At 41.3% G+C, this 20836-nt stretch overlaps 1 protein-coding gene across 4 annotated transcripts in view; it reads left to right on the top strand.

Annotated features, from left to right (window-relative positions):
- The window catches only part of NBEAL1 (neurobeachin like 1), a 672403-nt gene that overhangs the window by 491862 nt on the left and 159705 nt on the right, over positions 1 to 20836 (top strand). For all 4 annotated transcript variants that reach the window (XM_069226032.1, XM_069226034.1, XM_069226033.1 and 1 more), the window contains exons 38-40: positions 13037 to 13138; positions 17424 to 17519; positions 17935 to 18059. In XM_069226032.1, coding sequence (XP_069082133.1) covers positions 13037 to 13138; positions 17424 to 17519; positions 17935 to 18059 — 323 coding nt within the window. The remainder of the gene's footprint in view (positions 1 to 13036; positions 13139 to 17423; positions 17520 to 17934; positions 18060 to 20836) is intronic.

Below are 20836 nucleotides of genomic sequence, written 5' to 3'. Positions count from 1 at the left end.
TTTCATGGTGTGGGTATGTGCCTCAGCAGCTGGAAGCTGTAATTCAGTGACTATTACCTGAAAATATTTTTAGAGCAAGGCTTCTGTATCTGGCTATGATGGAAATATCAAATCTGCTGATATGTGGTACCACTAAAAAGGCATTTGTGCTACAACCTGCTGCTATGAAAATATTTATCATTACCACTTACACATTGCAGCAGTTTACAAAGGACAAGAACGCTTTCTGGCATTTTTTGTAATAATTCTGATTTACTTTTGTTTAGTGTTTTGGTTTACTTTCTTAGACAGGCTTTCCAATAGAAATAAGTAATAAATACAGTTATGTTAGTACCACATATAAAGATATGAGTAAGTACTTTTAACTTAAATTTAACTGAATGTAAGTTTTAAAAAACTCATTTGAACTTGGTATATTTGAACGTTCACCTCGGTGTCAAATTGTATTAAATATATGTGTATATATGATATGATATAATATGATGTTATATGATATGATATTTGATATGATTCCTATGGCTGATAAACTCACGCCTTCATGGTATGTGGTGTTGAATGTAAGCCAGGGCAGTGATATCCAAATGTTGCTGGATTTAAGTTCATGGCCTGAATATAGGAGCAACATCTTACCAGGCTTTAATGGCAGTGAAATATGAATTTGTGTGCAATTAATTATGTGTGTCTTAATGCTGGAAATACTTGTGTTGGAATTAGGTTCTACACCCCCAGTGCGACCATGGCCTCCGACACTAGGGCTGAAATAAACACGACTCAGCAGTTCAGAACTTGGGGGAGATATTTTTTTTATTCAAAATTGTTCCCTCTCTGGAAGCTCTTTCTGTAGTCATGACTGAACACCATCACCTTCAAACGCATCTGAGATTTGACCTTTACTCTGGTGCAAGCCATATTGGTTTTTAGGCTACGACTCTACATAAAGGTTCATTTGAATGCTTTCCAAACGTCTATTAGTAAGCTTCAAGCAATACAAAATACATCTCATTAGGAGTATTTTTTGTTTCTGTATACATGAAAATTTGCAGGCCTGAAAAGGAGTATAACCTGGCTTAGTTTCTGATCAGATAAAGAGGAAGACTTTGCCTATTGTTTGGACAGCGCTGTGCAGCTGATCCTAAATTGAAAATTCACAATTGGCAACAATTGAAACTTGGTTGTAATCTCATTACTGTATATGGTGTCTTGCTTTGGCACCAACTATCAGTTTCACTTTAGGCTCTAGTGTTTGAAATGTTTCGAACAAGAAATTGCTTAAATCAGAAATACCTTTTAAAGATTGGTCTTTTAGTACATTGCTTTATTTTTCTTTTGTCTGAATTTTTTATGGTTAAGATTGGAATCTATAAGTGTGTTTTGGTGGTGGTATTAACAGCACAAAAGAAACAAAATACAATATAATATAGTACTCCAGACCAAATGCAAATAATGACACAGTAAAACACCATAGACAGGTACAACAGTATCTAGCCTAAAAGAACAAATAATAGAAAGGTTAGAGAGTTGGCACACCTGTCTGAGTGTGCAACAGTAGTACATTGCCACATATTTTTGAGCCAGCAAGTGTTCTGTATGTTCAGCGTCCTCAAATTCTTTTTGATATGATTGTATTTATTATTTCAGTTGGAATAACGGTAAACGCTCAACAAGCCATTTGAAAAGCGCACTAGCAGAGTAGGTCCTTATTTCCAGAGTGAAGTGCTTGGTCTCCTGCGGACATGTATTTGAGCCTCACACCAGCAAATGGGCAGGTAACTACAAAAACAGCCCCAGTAGTCTCCACCAGGATGGCCCTTTCAACCTTTTTTTGCGCTGGGATGACTGAAGAGCACAAAATCCATTATTTTAATTTGGGCCCGGCAGATCATTTGCAGACCCACTTAAACACTGTGCACTGCAGAGGATGCTGTGACACAAGGATAGGGGTAGTCGCCACAGGGATGCAGCACTTGGTTCTCCTGACTTCTAAGTAACCTCAGCGCAGTGTCCCCAAGAAATGGCCAGAAAACCCAAAAAGCAACCCCAGTACATAGTACTTGAAGCTACTGCCAGTGTTTAGAATGAGATTGCCACCTGGCATCAAAGTAGACTTTTGTGGCATGTGGCCCTCACTAAGGCCTTGCCACCCCTTCGCGTCCCCCACCCCACCAGCTCCATGCCTAATTAGGTTCTGTGCGTGCTGAGTATTGTGATGCATGCTTACCGTGCAAAGCGCCTGGCTGTTTAACCCCTTGAATAACTTCTGTTGACAGTCACCAATCCCTTGCTCACCCAGAGTATACAAATCATGAGTACACATCAGCAGTTTACCATTGCCTCACCCCGCCCTTAAATCATATACCTTCTTGGTACAGTTTGAGAAATTGGTATTGATGCAATGCAGTGTTCTCCAAAACTGTACCAATGGATTGTTTTCCTTCTAATTGACTTTTTCTGGTATGTTGATTTCACCAAACAGTGGATGTTATTACTAACAATGGGCTTGTGATCAAAATATCCTAAAGATGTTTACTTAAAAATGACAAACAAATTGCTCCGTAACATGAATGAATCTGTCATAGATTTATGTGCCTCTCTTATACCCACCATCTACTAGTTAGTATGAAAACATATATTTCTCAAACTATTTCATTGTGGACATATTAAAATTTTGATAACTGCTTTGAATTGTTAGCATCTTCTATAGAGAATGTTGATTTTTTTCTTGAATTCTGGAGAGCAAGACAGATTGACGTACGGAATTGACGAACACCGAGTGTGTAACACGTGCTTACTTTGTAACAATCAATAATGCCTTTGCCAATTATATAGAAAGTTCAAGCCAAAAACTCTTCAGCTTATAGTGTTTAAAATGAGGTATTGTAGTGGAGGTGGTGGATGCCCACAATCTCAGAGACAGTCATTTCAATTTAATTCAGAGTGCCCTTCAGCAAAGTACATCACAGTATCCTTCCAATTGAAAAAAAGGTAGTGTTGATACCAGAAGGGGCACCACCACTCATTAACAATGACTCACAAGGACCACCTTGATGACAGAACCCCAGGCAAAGTAGACGATTATTCCCAGAATAATGGAGGTCAAGAAGCATAGGCAGATGAGTGCCTAGCACCATTTCAGTAGTATAAGTCATCAAAATGATACTACTCCAGGATAAATACTTCCTGAACAGAAGGCAATGAAGGCAATTAACTGAGGTGAAAGAGTTGTTTGTTAACAGATAGAAGTATAGAAAAGCCTGTTTAATAGAAGGGACAAGGTTTTAGACAATGTAGTACATTATAGCCCCAAAAAAATGAACTCGAACACTGATAAATTCTCAACTTTAGACCTTTAAATATGACGGTCAGAACTACAAACATTTTGTGCAACCTCACTGCAAGATCGGATACCGCTAATGGATGGTGCCTTCATTACAAAAACAGAGCTAAAAAATGTGTATCTTGAAGCAGTGATGCACTACATAAACAAGGAATGTCTGCGATTTATAGTAGGTCAAATGTGTCAATCTGAAAATATACAAATAATATGGAAGTGAGCACTGAAGAAAGGGTTTTCTTTCACAGCAAAACATTTAACAGACTTAAACTATGAGGCTGTACAAGATTTATTATTTTCACTGGGGATTCCAAGGTAGACTTATTCTGTATATAGAAAACTGAAAATGTTGTGAATACACATTCTTGGTCAGTACTTCAAAGAGAATACAGTGCGGGCGCAAAACATTTGTCTACTCTTTTCGCCCACATCCACTTGTCAATCAGATGATTTGGGAACATACAGTGTAACAGTGATGCAGTTTGAATTAGTGTAAGCATGACAGACATGATTATCACAAATCTTAAAGCTCCCTGGGCACTACACCAGGGACTAAAGGTACACCACATCTACTTACAGTGAAGAGGATACTATAACTCAAGCCAGTTGATAGTCCCAAAACTTAGCTGTATAACTCTGAAATCATAAAATTTTGTGAACTTAATTTATTAGGAAGTGTGTAGATGTGCTGACAAAGGCACTACTAAATATGTAACTGGAAATATATTGGGCCCCTTTATGACGTTGGCGGGCGGCAGAGGCTGCCCGCCAATGCCATACCGGCATCAGGCCACAGGGGTGGCCTGAACCTCGCCGGCCCTATTATGGTTTCCCCGCTGGGCCGGCGTGGAACAGGGCCTTAACATTGCAGCTGTCTCCTAATGTCAACGGCTGCAATGTGGCAGTGCAGCACCCGTCGCACATTTGACTGAACGTAATTCGGGCAGTGGAATGCGCGATGGGGCTCTGCATGGGGGCCCCTGCACTGCTCATGCCAAGTGGGCAGTGCAGGGTCCCCCATGGATTAGCAGTATCCGATCTTGCAGTGAGGTTGCACAAAATGTGTGTAGATCTGACCATCGTATTTAAGGGTCAAAAGTTAAAAATGCATCCGTGTTCGATTTCACTTTGTGGCTATAATATACTACGTGGCACCTGCAATGCCCAGTCCAATTCCGTCAGACTTTCCATCGCAGTGTTTACTGCCATGGACAGGCTGGCGGATGGGGGCTCATAATCCCCTGGGCAGCGCTGGTGGCAGCCTGGCGGTGTCGGCAGTTGGACCTTGGCGGTTCCGCCATTGTCATAATGCGGCGGTCCAATCGCTACCATGACTCTGGCAGTCTAGTGACCGTCTGGGTCATAATGACACCCATTGTGTTTTGGACCACAGTAATCAATATTTCACCTTTCAGTTGTACAGTGACTAATATCTTTATCATACATTCTTTTCATGGCATAAATTTATATGGATTTTCGCTTAGTAGCCTTATCAGCATATTGAAAGAGCCAACACACAATCCCTGTAACTATTTATATGCACTAGTTACACGTGTGTAATTTGTAAAGGTATGAATAAAAATAACCAACATAAATAATGTATGAAACAATATTTGAAAGCAATGAAGAGGATGAGACTGCCTGTCAGGTGTCAGAGTCCCAGATTTCAAAGTACCGGATGACAAACCTCATTCTCCCCTCAATCGTTAATCAGAGCACTGAAGATAAACAGTGTTCCAGTTTAAACTCGGAGTCAAATTGGAAAGAGGGGTAGCACTGGGAAACATTGGCTGACATCCTTGTTGCTAATGGTTAACATACAAACTGCACACTACCCCTTATTCGACGATTCAAGCCTGCTTAGTTAGGGAGAGAAAATTATAGCTTGTCAAAACAGTTCAACATCAATAATTTTTATCATAGTGATATTTAGAAAAATATAAAGAGAAATTTAAATCAGAGAAGCACACTGTCAAAGATATTGGAAGGGTCTGGGTTGGGTCTTTGTCCTGATATTCTCATTTTTCTAAGAGTGCCAGTTTACAGGAGTACAGCCAGAAGGTACCTACTGTATGAAAAGTGAAGCTCAGAGTCCTCTGGAGAGACACAAGAGGGAATGTGAGAACACAACAAAGCCGAATGTGAGCGAGGAGCTAGTGTGACTTGCGACTTATATAAAAATCATCAACACACTTGTCATTAATGATTATATTCCTTTTAGCCATCAGCTGACCTGGAAGGGTGACTGATTCAGAAGGTAAAATTACCATTTCCTGTTAACCATACAATTGAGCTACCAATTCAAGAATTCAAAAACAAAAGTGAAGCAGAGTTTGCATTACTTAGAGGTACTTGGTTTTTATGATACTATATTGATGAAAATACGCTCAGAAAATCTAAAAAAAAATGTTTTTTTTTGTTTTACAAAACAAATAAGGGATTGGATTTCACTAAGACTGATTTGGCGAGGTTGATTGTTCAATGTGTTCAGAGTTTTTCAAGATTATGAAACTGATCATAGCACTGAAACCAAAAGCTCATTTTTCAAGTATTCTAGGGGCTACAGTAGTCTTAGAAAAGATGTTTCCTCAGCAATTTAGGCTTACTACATACATTCACAGTATTGTATTGCTTTGCCACGATGCTGAAGCAAAGAGAAACACACATGGAGCAAGCATTACTAAAGATATTATTTTGAACTGGTTTGCAATGAAATAATCCTCATATTAGTGTATGTATGACTATTTTTTTGCTTGTAAACTTTTCCAGTTCTTTATCTGTGCTGTTTTAGCCTAATGTAATTTTAAATCCCTAGCAGTAGGACAATTTGTGTTCAGCAATCAGAGATCATTGTAATCAGTCTAACAGTGCAGGAAAATTATAGTTTTCAATAATTCAACCTCTTAGCACAAGTGTGACATCTAGATTTAACTACACTGAGAAACCTTCTGGTCTCTTGCACACAGGCCCAAATTGTCTCTCTGTATTGACCCCCAAGCTCTGCTTGTTGATAAAGAGATTCCTCTCCTTCAGGATGCTGATTCATTGTGGATGGTGAATGCTGCCATGTAGTGGGTTACATGTTTGCATTCATTCGATGCTATGGTTCTCTAGGTTCCATCATCTGGCAGGCATAGGACGTATAAGATGGTCAAAACGGTTAACAGTGGCATAACGATTGAATAACCATTTTTGAGGGCTGCTGTTGTGAGACATCAGGTGTATAGCTGCTTTTGTAGAGTACAGTAGATTATGATTAAAAATCAATAAAGGGGAAGTTGAGGACCAAGCTAGATGGTGACATATGCTTGGGCTCATATGTCAAGCTCGAAGGGATGGTGTGGGCAATGAAAGGTATATAGATGGCAAGCTCTGCCTAAAGCTGCAGTCTACTTGTAGAAAAAAAAGGGCATTCAATGCGGCTTTGTATTTACCACAGCAGTATTCAAGATGGCAGATGAAACTCAGAGGAAGCCTCTGCATCCTATTAGAAGTGAGCTGGGCTCTCGCATAGGGTAAGCGGAGAGCAGTTTTAACCATGACCTGCCCTCACGTTAGGTGCCAAGCATGATAGCTTAGTAGAAGGTTCTACTGGTGAAAGTGGATACACAGGTTTGAAGTGGTTGTTCTATAAGAAGGCTGCTACATGATAGCTATAGGCTTTGACCAAGAACCAATGTAAAAGAGTCAAATATGACTTTCATACAATAGACGAGAAGGAAAAAAGGGAATCTAGGTGGATGAAACCAGGGAGACTCCATGAGCGACCTCCTAAAGGGATGTAGAGAAATGACGGGAGCATTGTAAAACCATTGTGAAGAAACGTGAGGGGATTGACCAGTCTATGGTGGTTACAGACTCCAGGAGGGAAAGAATCTAAGGTTGGATGTTGGATCAGAGTGTAAGGTGGCTTCACCGGAGAAGCATGTGTGACAAGTGGATGGAGGCTTGTCAACTGTGTTCTCTGGACATCAGGAAGTGGTGACATTTTAGCCATGATCCATCAAAACTTAGTTGCCACTTACGGCGAAATATGAGGTCTTGGACAATGCTAGGAGAGTGGCCACTAATTGGGTACTCAGATTCCTAGTATTGGGTGGTTGTGGTTGTTTGGGTCTTGTATATCTCACCTGACCCCTACCGATCATGCTGACTCGTCCCTGGTGGGCATGGCCAAGACGCCGATGTTAAAGGCCATGGATTTCTGAGCTCTGACTAGGGGAGCCCGCATCCGCCTACATCCTGACTAATAAACTGGCACAGACACCCCCATAAGCTGACCCCCTTGGAACTGAGTGCAGAGGGTGGCTTATTTCGATCTGCCATCAACCTCTAGAACTGCAACAAAGTGAGCATCACCCGCCTGCAGCCTAGAGCCAGCTCCTGGAAAATTACGGCTGCAGCATTGACAGTGAGGGGAAGTTGAGCTGTGCAACAGAACTCCCTTGCGGCGGCGAGACACCACCAGGATATTGAACATGGTGCATACTACAGACTGGGGCTGAGGTGCAGAGAGTGGACAGCCTTGAACCCTGAGCAGTGAGAGAAGAAAACTTAGCGGGCTTCCCTAGAGCTGCTTCTGCGGCCGAATAGCCACACAAGGGCTTGACCCAGATTACTTTTCAGGTCTAAGCACTGCTAGAAAGTGTGACCTCGCAAGGTGAGAGGGCGGTGAGGGGCAGACGGGGTGTGTGGGGACTGATCGCTACAACAGAAGAGAAACAAAGAGAGTCTGGGAAGGACCTGGCCGCACGGCAGGGATCGGGAAGCCCTTCTGCCTGCCCCTGCTGTAGACACTGTAAGGGAGCTTTCCAAGCTGGAATTGGGCCTGACTCATTCCCCTTCCCAGAAATGTGCAGGAGGGAAAGCGTTGGGTCATTTGAGAGCATTAGAGTAATTACCAGCAGGACCAGCATGAGGCCTCTATTTTTTAAACACCTGCAGGAAGAGGAAGAAATACTCTGCGTACCCAAACCCTACGGGTGCCCTCAATGAGTGCTTGGAGCGGTGTTTTGACTTGAAAAAACGTGACCCCTGCTGTCACAGGCCACAGAGCTTTATCTGGCATTAAATGACCCCTTGGACACTCACTAGGTGCCTAGATGAGAGCTCTAAAGCACGAACCCTGACCAAGATCTGGTGCAGCTAGAGAGATCAGAGGCAGGCACAACCAGAGGGTGCTTCATTGACACAAACACTTGACTAAGGCTAGATCCTTTCCCTTTACATCGGGGGCACTTGCAGGCCAAGGCCTCAGGTAGATGACCTACCCATAGGGCACCAGGGACTGGGCACTAAAAGGAGAACTGGAGTCCCTGTGCTGGTTTGGATGAGTGGAGTTTGGCTACTTGTCCATGGGTTGGGGAGTTGGGGAGGTACATTGTGCCCTGGAGTACTCTGCAAGAGATAAGTGAAAGAGGTGACCCCAAGGAATAAGGAACTGGTTCCTCAGGAACCATCCTAGTACAGACACCTACCTCATTACATCATGGAACCCTGTATAACATACAAATTGATGTCCTGGAACATACGGGGCAAGCACTCTATGCCTAAATGACCCTAAGTATTTTCTCATCTGACATGACTGGGAACACAGATCGCATTGCTGCAGAAAACCCATATTACTGCTAAAAAGGGGCTAGCACTGGGGCGCAGGTAGAGGGGGCAACTTTATTACCCCACATAATTCTCATATGCTCTAGGAGCTTTAATCTGGATTAGAGCGGGGTCCCTTTCCAATGCATCAGTCAGATGATAGAACCCCAGGGCACATAGGTCATCATCACAGGGAAATTAGACAGCAGAGACAGAACCATAGGCAGCATCTATGACCCAAACTCTGATCAAGATGCATTTTTTCACATACTTTCTAAAAGCATGGCCCTACATATGGCTCGATCTGTCTAGCTGAGGGGGGATTATAACTGCGTGGCAGATGCTAATATAGACTGTTCCCATCCTGTGCTCTGAGATTCCCTGGTCAATAGGGGAGCTAGTTTGTTGTCCGCCTGGCAAAGAGAATGGGGAGTGATAGATTCTTGCCATTCTCAACATGGAGTAGAACAAGACTACTCATATTACTCACCAATATATCACTTACATGCATGTGTTGGATACTATATTATGTTCCCTAAAGGACCATAAAACTGTGGCATTTACTGAATGGCTAGAACGGCCTCCGACCACAATGCTCTCCTGTTGGGGCTAAGCTGGAGCCATTCTAGACCTCCATACCCACTTGGAGATTGCACCTGAATCATTAGAAGACCCCCCACTTCTGGGAAACCCTGGAAACCACCATGGACTCTTATTTTACCGAGAAATCTGGCACTTCCTTATCCCCGCTGATCGAATGGGAGGCCTTCAAGTCGGTAATTAGAAGCCACTGCATTTCTGGGATTATAGGGGTGCGACTAATGCTACTGCGTGACATTGAGGTAGCAGAGTGAGATTTGAGGCACCCGGAATTACACTCAGACCTTTCAGAGGCCAAGGAAAAGATGGTGAGTGAAGTGGAAAGCCTCTGGTGCTTCAACTATGAAAAAAAAAAAAATTATGACCCTGGCACACACCGAGCGGGATCGGACCGGAGCACTGCTGGCCTGGCTTGCAAATCTAGCCAAGCATGGGTCTGTCACAGTCGAATTGACTGCCACCACAGGGAATAGGGTACACAGTCAAACCAATATTAACACAGAGTTTCGGGCGTATTACTCTGTTATACGAACGCACCGTCTCTAATGTGACTGATGCTTTACAGACATTCTTGGCGGATCCGGCGGTCCTAGCACTGCCCCTGCAGGCAGCTGAGGAGCTCAGGTAATAAAGCAGATTAGAGCGGTAATAATGCAGATGGCCAGGAAGAAAACACTAGGCACGGATGGCGTACTGGTGGAGTTGTACTCCTGTTATATGGAACAATTAACCCCTAGACTACTAGCTCTATACCAAACGGCCATACACAAAGGTTCCCTACTATAGTCTACTAGGGAAGCACTTATAGTACTGCTAGTAAAGCCAGGGAAGGATGCTCCAGACATAAATCGACTATAAAATACTTAGTAGAATTTTAACCACTAGACTGATGCAATATATGACCACTCTCATACATAGAGACCAAAACAGCTTCATCATTGGTAGAAATACAGCTCTGAATGTTAGATGGCTACTTGCGGTGATGGAAGCTGAGTCTTTCGCTGACACTACAGCGGCGACTCTAGCTCTCGACATTAGAAAAGCATTTGACAGCCTGGAATGCCCATATCTACAAGACGTGTTGAGGCACTTTGGGCTGGGAAATGGCTTTGGGAACTGGACACAATTACTTCACAGGAAAGGACAGGCACGGGCCATGGTGAAAGCCATACAGGGCCTTAGCTCTAGCACTGAATTCTGGCACACGCTCCCACTGTCAGTGGCGAGTCGAGGTGCACTTTTAAAAATGGTGGCTTTACCATGTCTGCTTTACTACTTTGTAGTGTTGCCAATGTGGATCTCACGCTTTTGATTTGGGGACCTTGATACCCTGATTACGGGGTTTCTTTGGGGAGCGGGTCACCAAAGGGATGCACTGTCCCAGCTCAAGAGGCCGACATCGGAAGGAGACTTGACCGTACCAGACTTTGAATCATATTATATAGTGCGACAGGCTAGGAGGGGGCAGGGCTGACTGGATGGGGCTGAGGCCTAGGAAGCACTGGTCACAGCTCTATTCGAAACTGATCCATCCGAAGGAGACCATGTGTTTCCTTAAATGATTTCTGCACCCCAGGGAGAGCAAAGGGCAGCAGGTACTAAGAGGCCCAAGTGACACATGTTTAAGATGCCTGAGTAGCCAACCAATAAGATCCTGGTGATTATAAGGAATAACCTCTCCACGTTCACTGAGAATACAATTGCATAACTGAAGTCGCTGCGCACAGTAAGGGAAGGGGAAGGGAAGGGGTTTCGAATAGTCTTAAGCATTTGAAAGCGTTGAATGCATTTTGGAAGAGGTTAAGACTGTTGCTTAGCTATGAATTTACTTCTGTGAACCTATTTGATAGCTTGGAACCGAATGAAGAATGTGTAATATGTTAAAGGCAATAACGTTTTTAAAAAAAAATGCTGACTGCTCCCTGCCCTCCTTTTTGAAAATAGTTTATCAGGTGTTTCTAGATCTGGGTCGGCTGAGTCCCAGTCTAGTGGCACGATCATAGTGGCATTGGCTGGATCAGAGAAGCGTGAACCAGTTTTGAAGGGGGTTGCAACCCTAAAAGAAAAACCCCATTAGGACCACAACAGAATTATCCTGTTACCTTATGTGAGTGCTCTTGCCCAGCCTACCTGCAAAAGCTTGCAGAGAAAAGCACCTGTCCACTGGCAAATGGAGTTTTGCTACACTGTGGAAAACTGGGGATGCAACACATAGATAATTCATATCTCGTCAGGAAACCTGAGGCAGCAAAGTCCTTTCTGAAGAGATTAAAGGATCCCTCCTTGGCTGATTGGCCAGCATCGCTGGTGGGGTAGGAAGCCATCAAAGTCCTGTAGCTGGAACGTAGCTTGATCGCATACCATGCGCTTTGAGGAGGAGAGGGACCATATCCTTGTGTTTTACTTTGAAATGGTGTTTTCATCTGTCTGACTTCTGATTTTGGTTATCTTTCTATCACAACCTATCCCGTTTCCTTTGTTTCATGCATGTAGAAATAGCCATCTCATTTATGCCCTGCAAAAGTCTGTTTACATTAAAACTAGGGTTTTCACAATGTACTATCCGAACAGAGACCGCGATTGATGGGGTTTGGGATTACATTTTTTGTAATGAAAATCGTGTTTGTTTCTACTCAGTAAAAAGGCATTGAAACTTAAAGAATCAATAAAGGGTATTCCCTCTGGCCTGCTCACTCACCATGTCTCACCCTCTGGCCTGAAGCTCCCACAACTTTTTATTACTTTTACCATTTAATTTGCCACGTCTGCTCAGCCAGAACTATGTAAACGAATCAATAGAAATGTTGTAGAAAAATAATAGGCCGTATTTATTTTTAGGTCTGGCATAGAGGTAACTTTAGTTGTTTCACCAGCGTTATGTAATCAACACGGTTCATAACAAGTTACATAGAATTATACAGTCATGGAAGGTCTTTGGGTCAGCCGTCTTCATCTGCAGGTCTAGACGTCTGCCATTCACGTTTTTCTTCAACCCACCACAGCATATAGCACGAGTTAGCAGGTCAGGCTAATTCAGCCACTGGCTCTCTTGCACTGTCAGTGATGGTATTTTGCATAATCACCTGGACACATCTGCTTAAAATTAAGTGCAATTCAGTCACAGTACTTGTGCCCCAATACTTTCCAATGCTTGTTGTTTCCTTTCAGTATTCTTATTTACTTTTGTTTTCCAGTCATCCTTGTATGTTTAAATTGTGTATTTCAGATTACTTATGTTCAAAGCCAAAAGTACCTTTTCCACAAATAAGTATTACATTTTCCTCTAAGAGCATCTGCCTGCTAGGAATCCGTAGTTATGGTCTATTAAAATCATATGCAATGGTCATTTATTTTTAAACTTCAATTTTGTATTGTGAGTATACGGATGCAATCACACCAGCTTGCCAAGGCCAAACCTATAGGATTTGCCAATACATGTTGTTGTTTTTACATTTTATTAATGGTCAATCAGCTAAAAGTTTTTGATTGACGGGATCTCATTTGTTACAGGACAGAAACAGAATATACAGTCGAATCTTATCACTTCGTCCTCCAAATCTTTATGGGACCAGGTCACCACAAGAGCTACTAAAATCATCTGGGTTAACCCAGGTAGGTTTGCCATTAGTTGATTGTATGCCAGATGCTTAGACTTTCAGTTTCTTTCACAGGATTGTGGGGTTATTGTGTTATTCTTTAAACTACTACCTCTGTGCCTTAAGGACACTGATTTGCCTTCCCACTCTCTCTTTTCTGTGGCGAGTTTCTTTGTGGTGGCTCAGTGTACCCTTTCACTATCTGAATGCTTGCAGCAGTGTTGCATGGCTGTTCAGTCCTTTTCCTTAGTGTCGTCAAGAACTATCTTTTACCTTTCCTTTCTGCATGTTATCTGTTTCTGAAATAAATGTTTTCCATTGTGCAGTTACTGTAGACGTCCTCTCTTCTTTTAGAAAAGGCTCCAGTATTAGTGCATTTCTCTAGCCGGGCCCCCCTCCTACAAATTCAGTGTCGAGAAGAGTAAAGGCTCTCGTTTTGTTTTTTGTTTTTTTAAGGTCCAGGTTGACTTAACCGTCACGCGTGTCTCCGCATAGTAAATCTTCCTTACTACGACTCAGATAATGTTTGTTATTTAAAATCAGTTGTAGCCTTTAAAATTAGATAGTGCAGATATTGGCTCAAGAATCAGAGCTGTAAAGCACACACATAAATATATGTGCTATGTAAAACAAAAATGACCATAATGTAATATGCCTAGTGTACTGTGTTAATATCATTTCATAACATTTGTGGTTCTATGAATGTTCTGTAACAACTATACTCTAAATTGATGTATTCCAGAGAGTTGGGGCATTTTCTGATGATGTACTGCTGTTTTATTGCATGTTGTGTGCATTCATCATGAAGTACTATAAAATTGCATATAGTTTTGGTGTCACTCTGTTGTAAGGAATTGTCCACGGAGCATATGAAACAAATTCAATCACACACACCTGCCTGCTTTTGCCCCGTCCTCCCAACAAAGACACACAGCAGCGCTGTTGCTCTTTAACAGTGATTCCACACCTCACTGTTCTCCCAGTCCAAAAAATAATGATGGATTCAACCAGATCTGTGACTGGGGGTGGGCAAGTGAAACATTTCAACACTCCGTCCATCATTTCATTTTGTGACGTTGCTATATGCGCCATACGTCCCAAACCTTCTGATGGCGACTGTAGTCCAAAGTTAGCAGCATCAGACTTGTCATCTGTGTATGGCTATGCTTTCTTTACAAGTATCTCTCTCCTTACATTGTACTATTATGTATTTATCAACCTCAATGAAGCTGGGTCTCAGTGCTTACCTGTTTTTCTTCTTTATTGATTTTAAAGGCAGAGGTGTTGTCTTGTATATAAGCTGCACCCTGGGGATAGGGGTTTGAAGCCTGGCTTTGGAAGTTGATTGAAAACCAATTTACTTTGAGCAAATCACTCAATCCCCTTGTCCCTAAAATGTAAATGTATGACATATAATTTAATTGTGTAATTCAAAGATGCACAGAGCCACATTACTCACCAGCTAAGTACACACCATACGAATACCAATAGATAGTTACACGTATATTTGGAAATTTGATTTTTAATGCTCCCACATATTTCTAAGGCAGCTTTGCAGCGCATGAAGGGCAAGATAAATGTTTGCTGCTTATTTCTTCTTTATTGGGGGTATCAGTCAATTGGTGCTGCAGGATCTGAGGCTGCATCCCACTGTGTAATGAGTAGTCGAATTACATAGTTAGAGAGGGTTGCCTCCCCTGAACGAATTGAACACCATGTTTATCTGAGAGCCAGAGCTATGTTTTCTTCGATGGGGTAGCATGGTCCCCTTGCTTAAACATTTAAATAACAAACTCAGAAGAGATGTGTGAGTGCGGGGCTGGGGGGTAAAAATGAAGTGAGGGAGGAGAAGTTTGTCTGGATCATGGGATTCTTAGAAGGGAGCTGCTGGGCCACACTTCAGAGAATAGTGTTTCCCACAATAAGTGGAGCAGAACGATCTGTCCTTCTGGGCAGGAGTATAACTCAATACTGAGATACTGCATGGTGAGAGATGCTTAGTTCAGAGGTTGAGGCCTCTATACGCTGATGTACATTCATTTTTTGCAGGCCTGTAAATGTAAATTGTTGTCAGGAGACTTTGACAGACATTCGTCTTAAAGGAGAAGCAACGTGCCGAACACTGAGTAGGCAAGGAAGCTAAAAATGGAACAACAGGGTTTTGCAGAAAGTGCTGTTTAATCTCCACAATAACTCATGGGGCTGAGGAATGTGTAGTGCATTCCTTTTGGATTTTGTTGTTTATGAGGTGATAAAGTTATTTGAAGATAGAGTTATATAATAAAACATAATGATAGCGTCTAGTCTTGCAATGAAATCTCAGGAATACAAAAGCATTGAGTTTTTTTGTACTCAAAGAAGGCAAGCATGTCTTCTCTCTGAATGCAGCAACTGCCTTTTACTACGTGCAAGCTAGAAATTATGGATATGATCCATAGGATAGAGCATAAAAAATAATTGACAGAAGCTAAATTGGACAAAATCAATGCTACCATAAAGAAATGTAAGAGTTGGGCTGCCTAAGAGCAGCATTATGTAGTTGCAGATTCAATCACTGAAAGTTACCGATAATGAAAACTGTCAAGGAAGATTTACAGCTTGAAATGAAATTGCAGTGTTTGAATAATTATAGAAAATATGGCTTTTGGAGAACCTACATTTAGGAGGAACCAACATAGCATGCCACCAGATGCTTCCTTTTGGAAACGCAAGGGAATAGGAAGTAGTGAAAAAGGATGGAACACCATAATCATCATACATTTGTGGGCAGTGTATGACAACGCTACCAGAGTGGATGATTCAATTTGGCATCATTAGTCACACATTGTATTATTCCTGGATATTACTCAGCAGATTGACCACAGAAATAAAACCCTGGCACTCATAAACCATAAATTGTAGCAGAAAGACTTTGAAGCAAGTCTTTTGTTCTCAGAAAAGCTGAGAGCTTTGAAATTGTGTTGAAACCAGAGGTGGCTAAAGACCTGCTTTGGGAGAGGGTACTGAAGAAGTTAACATAATAGAACATGAAGATGAAAGTGAAGGAGGTACCGGTAGAGACTCTGTGGAAGATCCTTAATTGTGGTATAGGCCTTAATCACATAAATCTATTTTATGTTCGTAAAGACAGTTGTAAAAAGTTATGTGTCACAATTCAAAGGTGTTTTTTATGGGCCAATCCATCAAGCAAGTCGTGGAGACCAGCTTAATTTCATAGAAGGTTAGGCCAGTATCAAGTAGTCTTTTGCATCGGGATTCTGAAGTGGTTATGGGCATTCTAAGAGGGTACTTGGTAACACATATTCTAAGAATCGGGTGGAGTTGATATGTGAATTTAATCAGTTCATGAAATTGACATATAATGTTAAATTTTGTAAGTATTTGAAGCTTGCAGACACATTTTTCTCCCAGCTGCTTAATGCAAGAAACTTAGTTTAAATGTAATCTGGTATGTGATTAGGTAGTAAGGAGGGGAGGGGAAAGGGTGGAGGGGGTTGGTTTTTATGCCAGCTGTCCGATCTGGTTGATATCTATCCAGTTATTGTGTGAAATGTGTCAGCAAGGTCCAAATGATGTTAAAGTTGTAACATTACAATGAACAGACTAACTTAACACAATAACATGTAAAGAATATATTATTGTTTTTTTATAAGGAATTTTATTAGTTTTGCATGACAACATAAAAACCAACAGGTCACATCCGCATGTTGTTGACTGAGAGAATATATTATTATTGTAACTATGTTTTTTATAACTGAAGTACAAAGAGTGTTCCCAAATAAGAGGACATTTAGACCCATGACATTGGTGTTACATGTACCCGTCAAAACCTCACCAAGTATGAGTTTTATTGTCTGCATCAGTTGTGTAGACTTCTTGCCATAAGAAAGTAAGAGAGAAAAAGACTCACACGCTTTGCTCGACGAAAGATTAAAAAACACAACACCATGACACCACAGAAAATACACTATATCCCTCATTCCCTTTGGCATGTGCCCTGGTGCCTGAAATCACCCCTTACACCACACTGCCAAAGACATACATAAAATACATTTCACAATAGGACAAATTAATAGCTGCTGCATCAGTTTGTCTTTTCTCATTTGTATCTGTTAAGCAGCTTGACCACCACTTCAAGAAATTCTGTCTAGGAGGAAGGTTCAAATTTAACTGTGTCCAGTGTTTAAGCCCTCTTCCTCTTTCTGTAACAGTGAATCACTTAAAAATATGCCAGGCTCTGTGTTGGCCAGAATACCTTGTTCGTTTGAAATGTATTCTTTAATTTTCTTTTTTTTTTATAGAAATGGGTGAACAGGGAGATTTCGAACTTCGACTATCTTATTCAGTTGAACACAATAGCTGGAAGGACGTATAATGACCTTGCGCAATACCCTGTGGTAATTTGTTTCTTGTGTCATATTTGAAGCTCAAGCATGTTATCCGTCTCAGTTGGATATCAGTGAGCATGTTGCAAATGGGATATGGTAAACAAATAAACTAGTGAACAGTAATAAAACTGATCTACTAGATCTATACTTTGACCAAGTAGTATTTTACCTAGTTATATTCTCCATAAATTACCCATTGTATGTACTTTGAATCTGATTCAATTGGGTGCTTTTCTGAAATGTCCACAATGAGGAATACAAATACAATCAAGAATACAGAATGTGTGAGTGTTCAGGTTGTGGAGCCGGCTCTCACATTAGCCAACGGGAGGTGAGTCTTATAACACATGGAGGACATGCAGGAAACGCAGAACTATATATGACAGTCTAATGTAAGTTAGTATTATTTTGTTTGTTTTTTCAGTTTCCCTGGGTGCTGCGAGATTATACTTCTGATGAGTTGGACCTCAATAACCCAGCAGTGTTCAGAGACCTCTCCAGACCCATTGGCGTAGTTAACGAGAAGAATGCTATATCTGTGAAAGAAAAGTAGGTTAATTTTCTCCTCTTTTTGAATTTGTTATATTTGCTATTGAACCATTTGCCGCTGACAACAGCTTTCCACTTGATAAATCAAGTTAGGTTGTTTTCACTAATAATATTTAGAACTATACAAAAGACTATGCATAAAGATTAACATAAAAGTGCAATTCCCTGTCATATGTTTATCTCCTAATTTTCGTAACATCTTAGCTTCTCTAAACCTTCCTTTTGATGTTGAGATTTCCAACTATGTGAAGTGTGTTATGGATATCTCTTACCTGATGCAGCATTTTTTTTAAATGTTGCCAGTGCCTAACTTTCTTGCACAATATTTCTCTATTAAATTTTGGCACCTCTCTCTTCCACACTATTACAAATCTTCCAATTACTGGAGAAGCTACATTGATAATAATAATTTACTATGTTTTTATCAGTGTGATTTCCGTCCATGCAACAGGACTGACATGATGATCATTTTTGTGGTTCAAGATTTCCTACATATCCTGGATGATTGTGATGTTTATTCTAGATTTTTCAGCAGTGTTCGATACACTTAACCATAATGCATTGCTGTCTATTTTTCTCCTGAATATGGTTTTGACTGTACAGAAATGAAGTTCTTCTCTTGTTTTCTATCTGCAAAACCAGGTCATTCATCCTGCCAGCAACAGGTGGCATGCTTTTGGGTCCAGTCATATCTTGTAGAAACATCAGTCTTCACAAACTTGCTCTGGGGAATGTGGGCACCAGACTAGCATTTCCTGTTACCCGTTCTCTGATCAGGCAAGGATGTAAGTCAGAGTGTATGAGCTGAAGGGATCCATGGGAACATATCTTAGTAAATATTTCAAATCACATTCATCCTAAGAAATATCCAGGCGTGGATGGATGAGAATATACTCCATCTGAACATTGTGAAGATTGAATACTTGACTCTGGGCTCCACCAGAGCATTATTTATGAGAGCCTTGGTCATTTCTGTGGACCTAAAGCTGCTTCAAAATGCTGCTGGTGAACAGAAGAAGGATAGCTTAAGAGGGAAGAAGACAATATGAGAATAAAAGAGGGAAAATATGCTTTCAGTTGATTAGTACATACACAGTGCAGACAAATTCATTTTTAAATATGTCCCTCAGGAGAAGAACCGAAGAGAAGGTGGTGAGGATGGAAATGATCTAGGGGAGACAGTAGAAATTACTCAAAATAAGGGAAACTATAGGATTGTTAAAGTGTGAAAATATTGTGAAGGCCGAGGTTTCTGGTTGAGTGAAAAAAAAAGAGATTTCCTTAAAAAAGGGAGCATCGTTTAATGTGAATAACGTGTTTCTCTTCTGTCATATGCTGTTTTTGCATCCTTCGCTTTCCCTACGACCTGCAACTGAAGCGTGTTGCTTATTCAGTTGATCACACCTTAAAAGTTACATTGTGCAACATACTCTTGAGCATCTGGAAATAGTAGTTCTCCATTATTCAGTATGTTTTAGATCCATGCATAGATTCATATTCCTGTTTGAATAGTGAGCTAAGGAGAGTTACGTCTCATTATTATGCAGCCAGTTATTTATTTAATTTAGGCACCATAACTGATATTACTGGATACCCATTATCATCTGAAGAACCGTTCCTATTACCTCTACGTCATAACAAACAGGACATGGGTGTCTGTTCCTATTATCTCTGTGTGACAACAAACAGGACACAGGTGTCTAACTCTTTCAAAAATGTGTTATAAGCTAAATTGACCTCCATCTCTTTTGTACGTCAACATATCGGTTATAGTGACATATTTATATGTTGAACTGAGACATGAGCTAAACTTAAAAATCCCCCAAAACACTGAATTACGCCAGTTACAGTTTAGTGAACTAACTAGAACTTATGCCTCATCACTGATATTATTAATTAGATCAACCAATGATTCTGACAAAATAAATTGGCTAAATCATAAGGGAAGAACTTTTGATGAATGTTATTGTCTTTTATTTCTATTTACCCAAATGGTGGGTGCAATGGGGACAGATCACTTGTGGAGAGCTGGCTGCTGAAAATGATTAAACCAGTGCTTCCCAACCATTTGACTTGTGTGGACTCCCACTTTATCACTACTGGAACCCGGGGACCCCCACTGAATCATTATTGGAATCCGGGGACCCCCCCACTGATTACTCATTACTGAAAGCTGGAGACCTAATCTGTTAATATTATTTATTTTACTAAGCTGTCGCGGACCCCATGTGGCGGTTTCGTGGACCCCTAGGGGTCCCTGGACCACAGGTTGGCGAACCACTGTATTAAACAATAGACCATTTGGTCAACCTTTAGTGTGAAGAGCTGAAGGCTGAGCAAGTAGTGTTAGGTGATCTTGGAGGAGTGTCCATGCGGCCTGGCCACAGGTAAGGCCCTGTTGCCATGTACAGCTGGGTTTGGCAAAATACAGATGGTTTGGTGCAGGGTCTGGACAAAGGGCAAGGCTAGCACCCAACCCTTTTTTTTTTTTTTAAATATCTTTTATTGTTTTTTATCCTTAAACAGTATATTCCCCAATTTTAGCAGTGACCCTCCCCCCCCATATTGCACTTATAGCAACACATTGAGTTCTAATGCTGACAGTTCTAGATGGGCTGATCCGTGCAGTTTACGTGTCCAAAGTTTTATGTGGTCGGTGTGGGAGCTGTTTTTAATTCAGCGACTGAGGACGACGGGGCATCTTCTGGGGTTGGATCGTTCAGGGTTTTCAAACTCTCCAGTAATGAATCCCATTGTGTTGCGCTATCTCTTGGTCT

Source organism: Pleurodeles waltl, chromosome 3_1, assembly GCF_031143425.1.
Source record: "Pleurodeles waltl isolate 20211129_DDA chromosome 3_1, aPleWal1.hap1.20221129, whole genome shotgun sequence".
Classification (NCBI taxonomy): domain Eukaryota; kingdom Metazoa; phylum Chordata; class Amphibia; order Caudata; family Salamandridae; genus Pleurodeles; species Pleurodeles waltl.
This window is presented reverse-complemented; position numbering and strand designations above follow the sequence as displayed.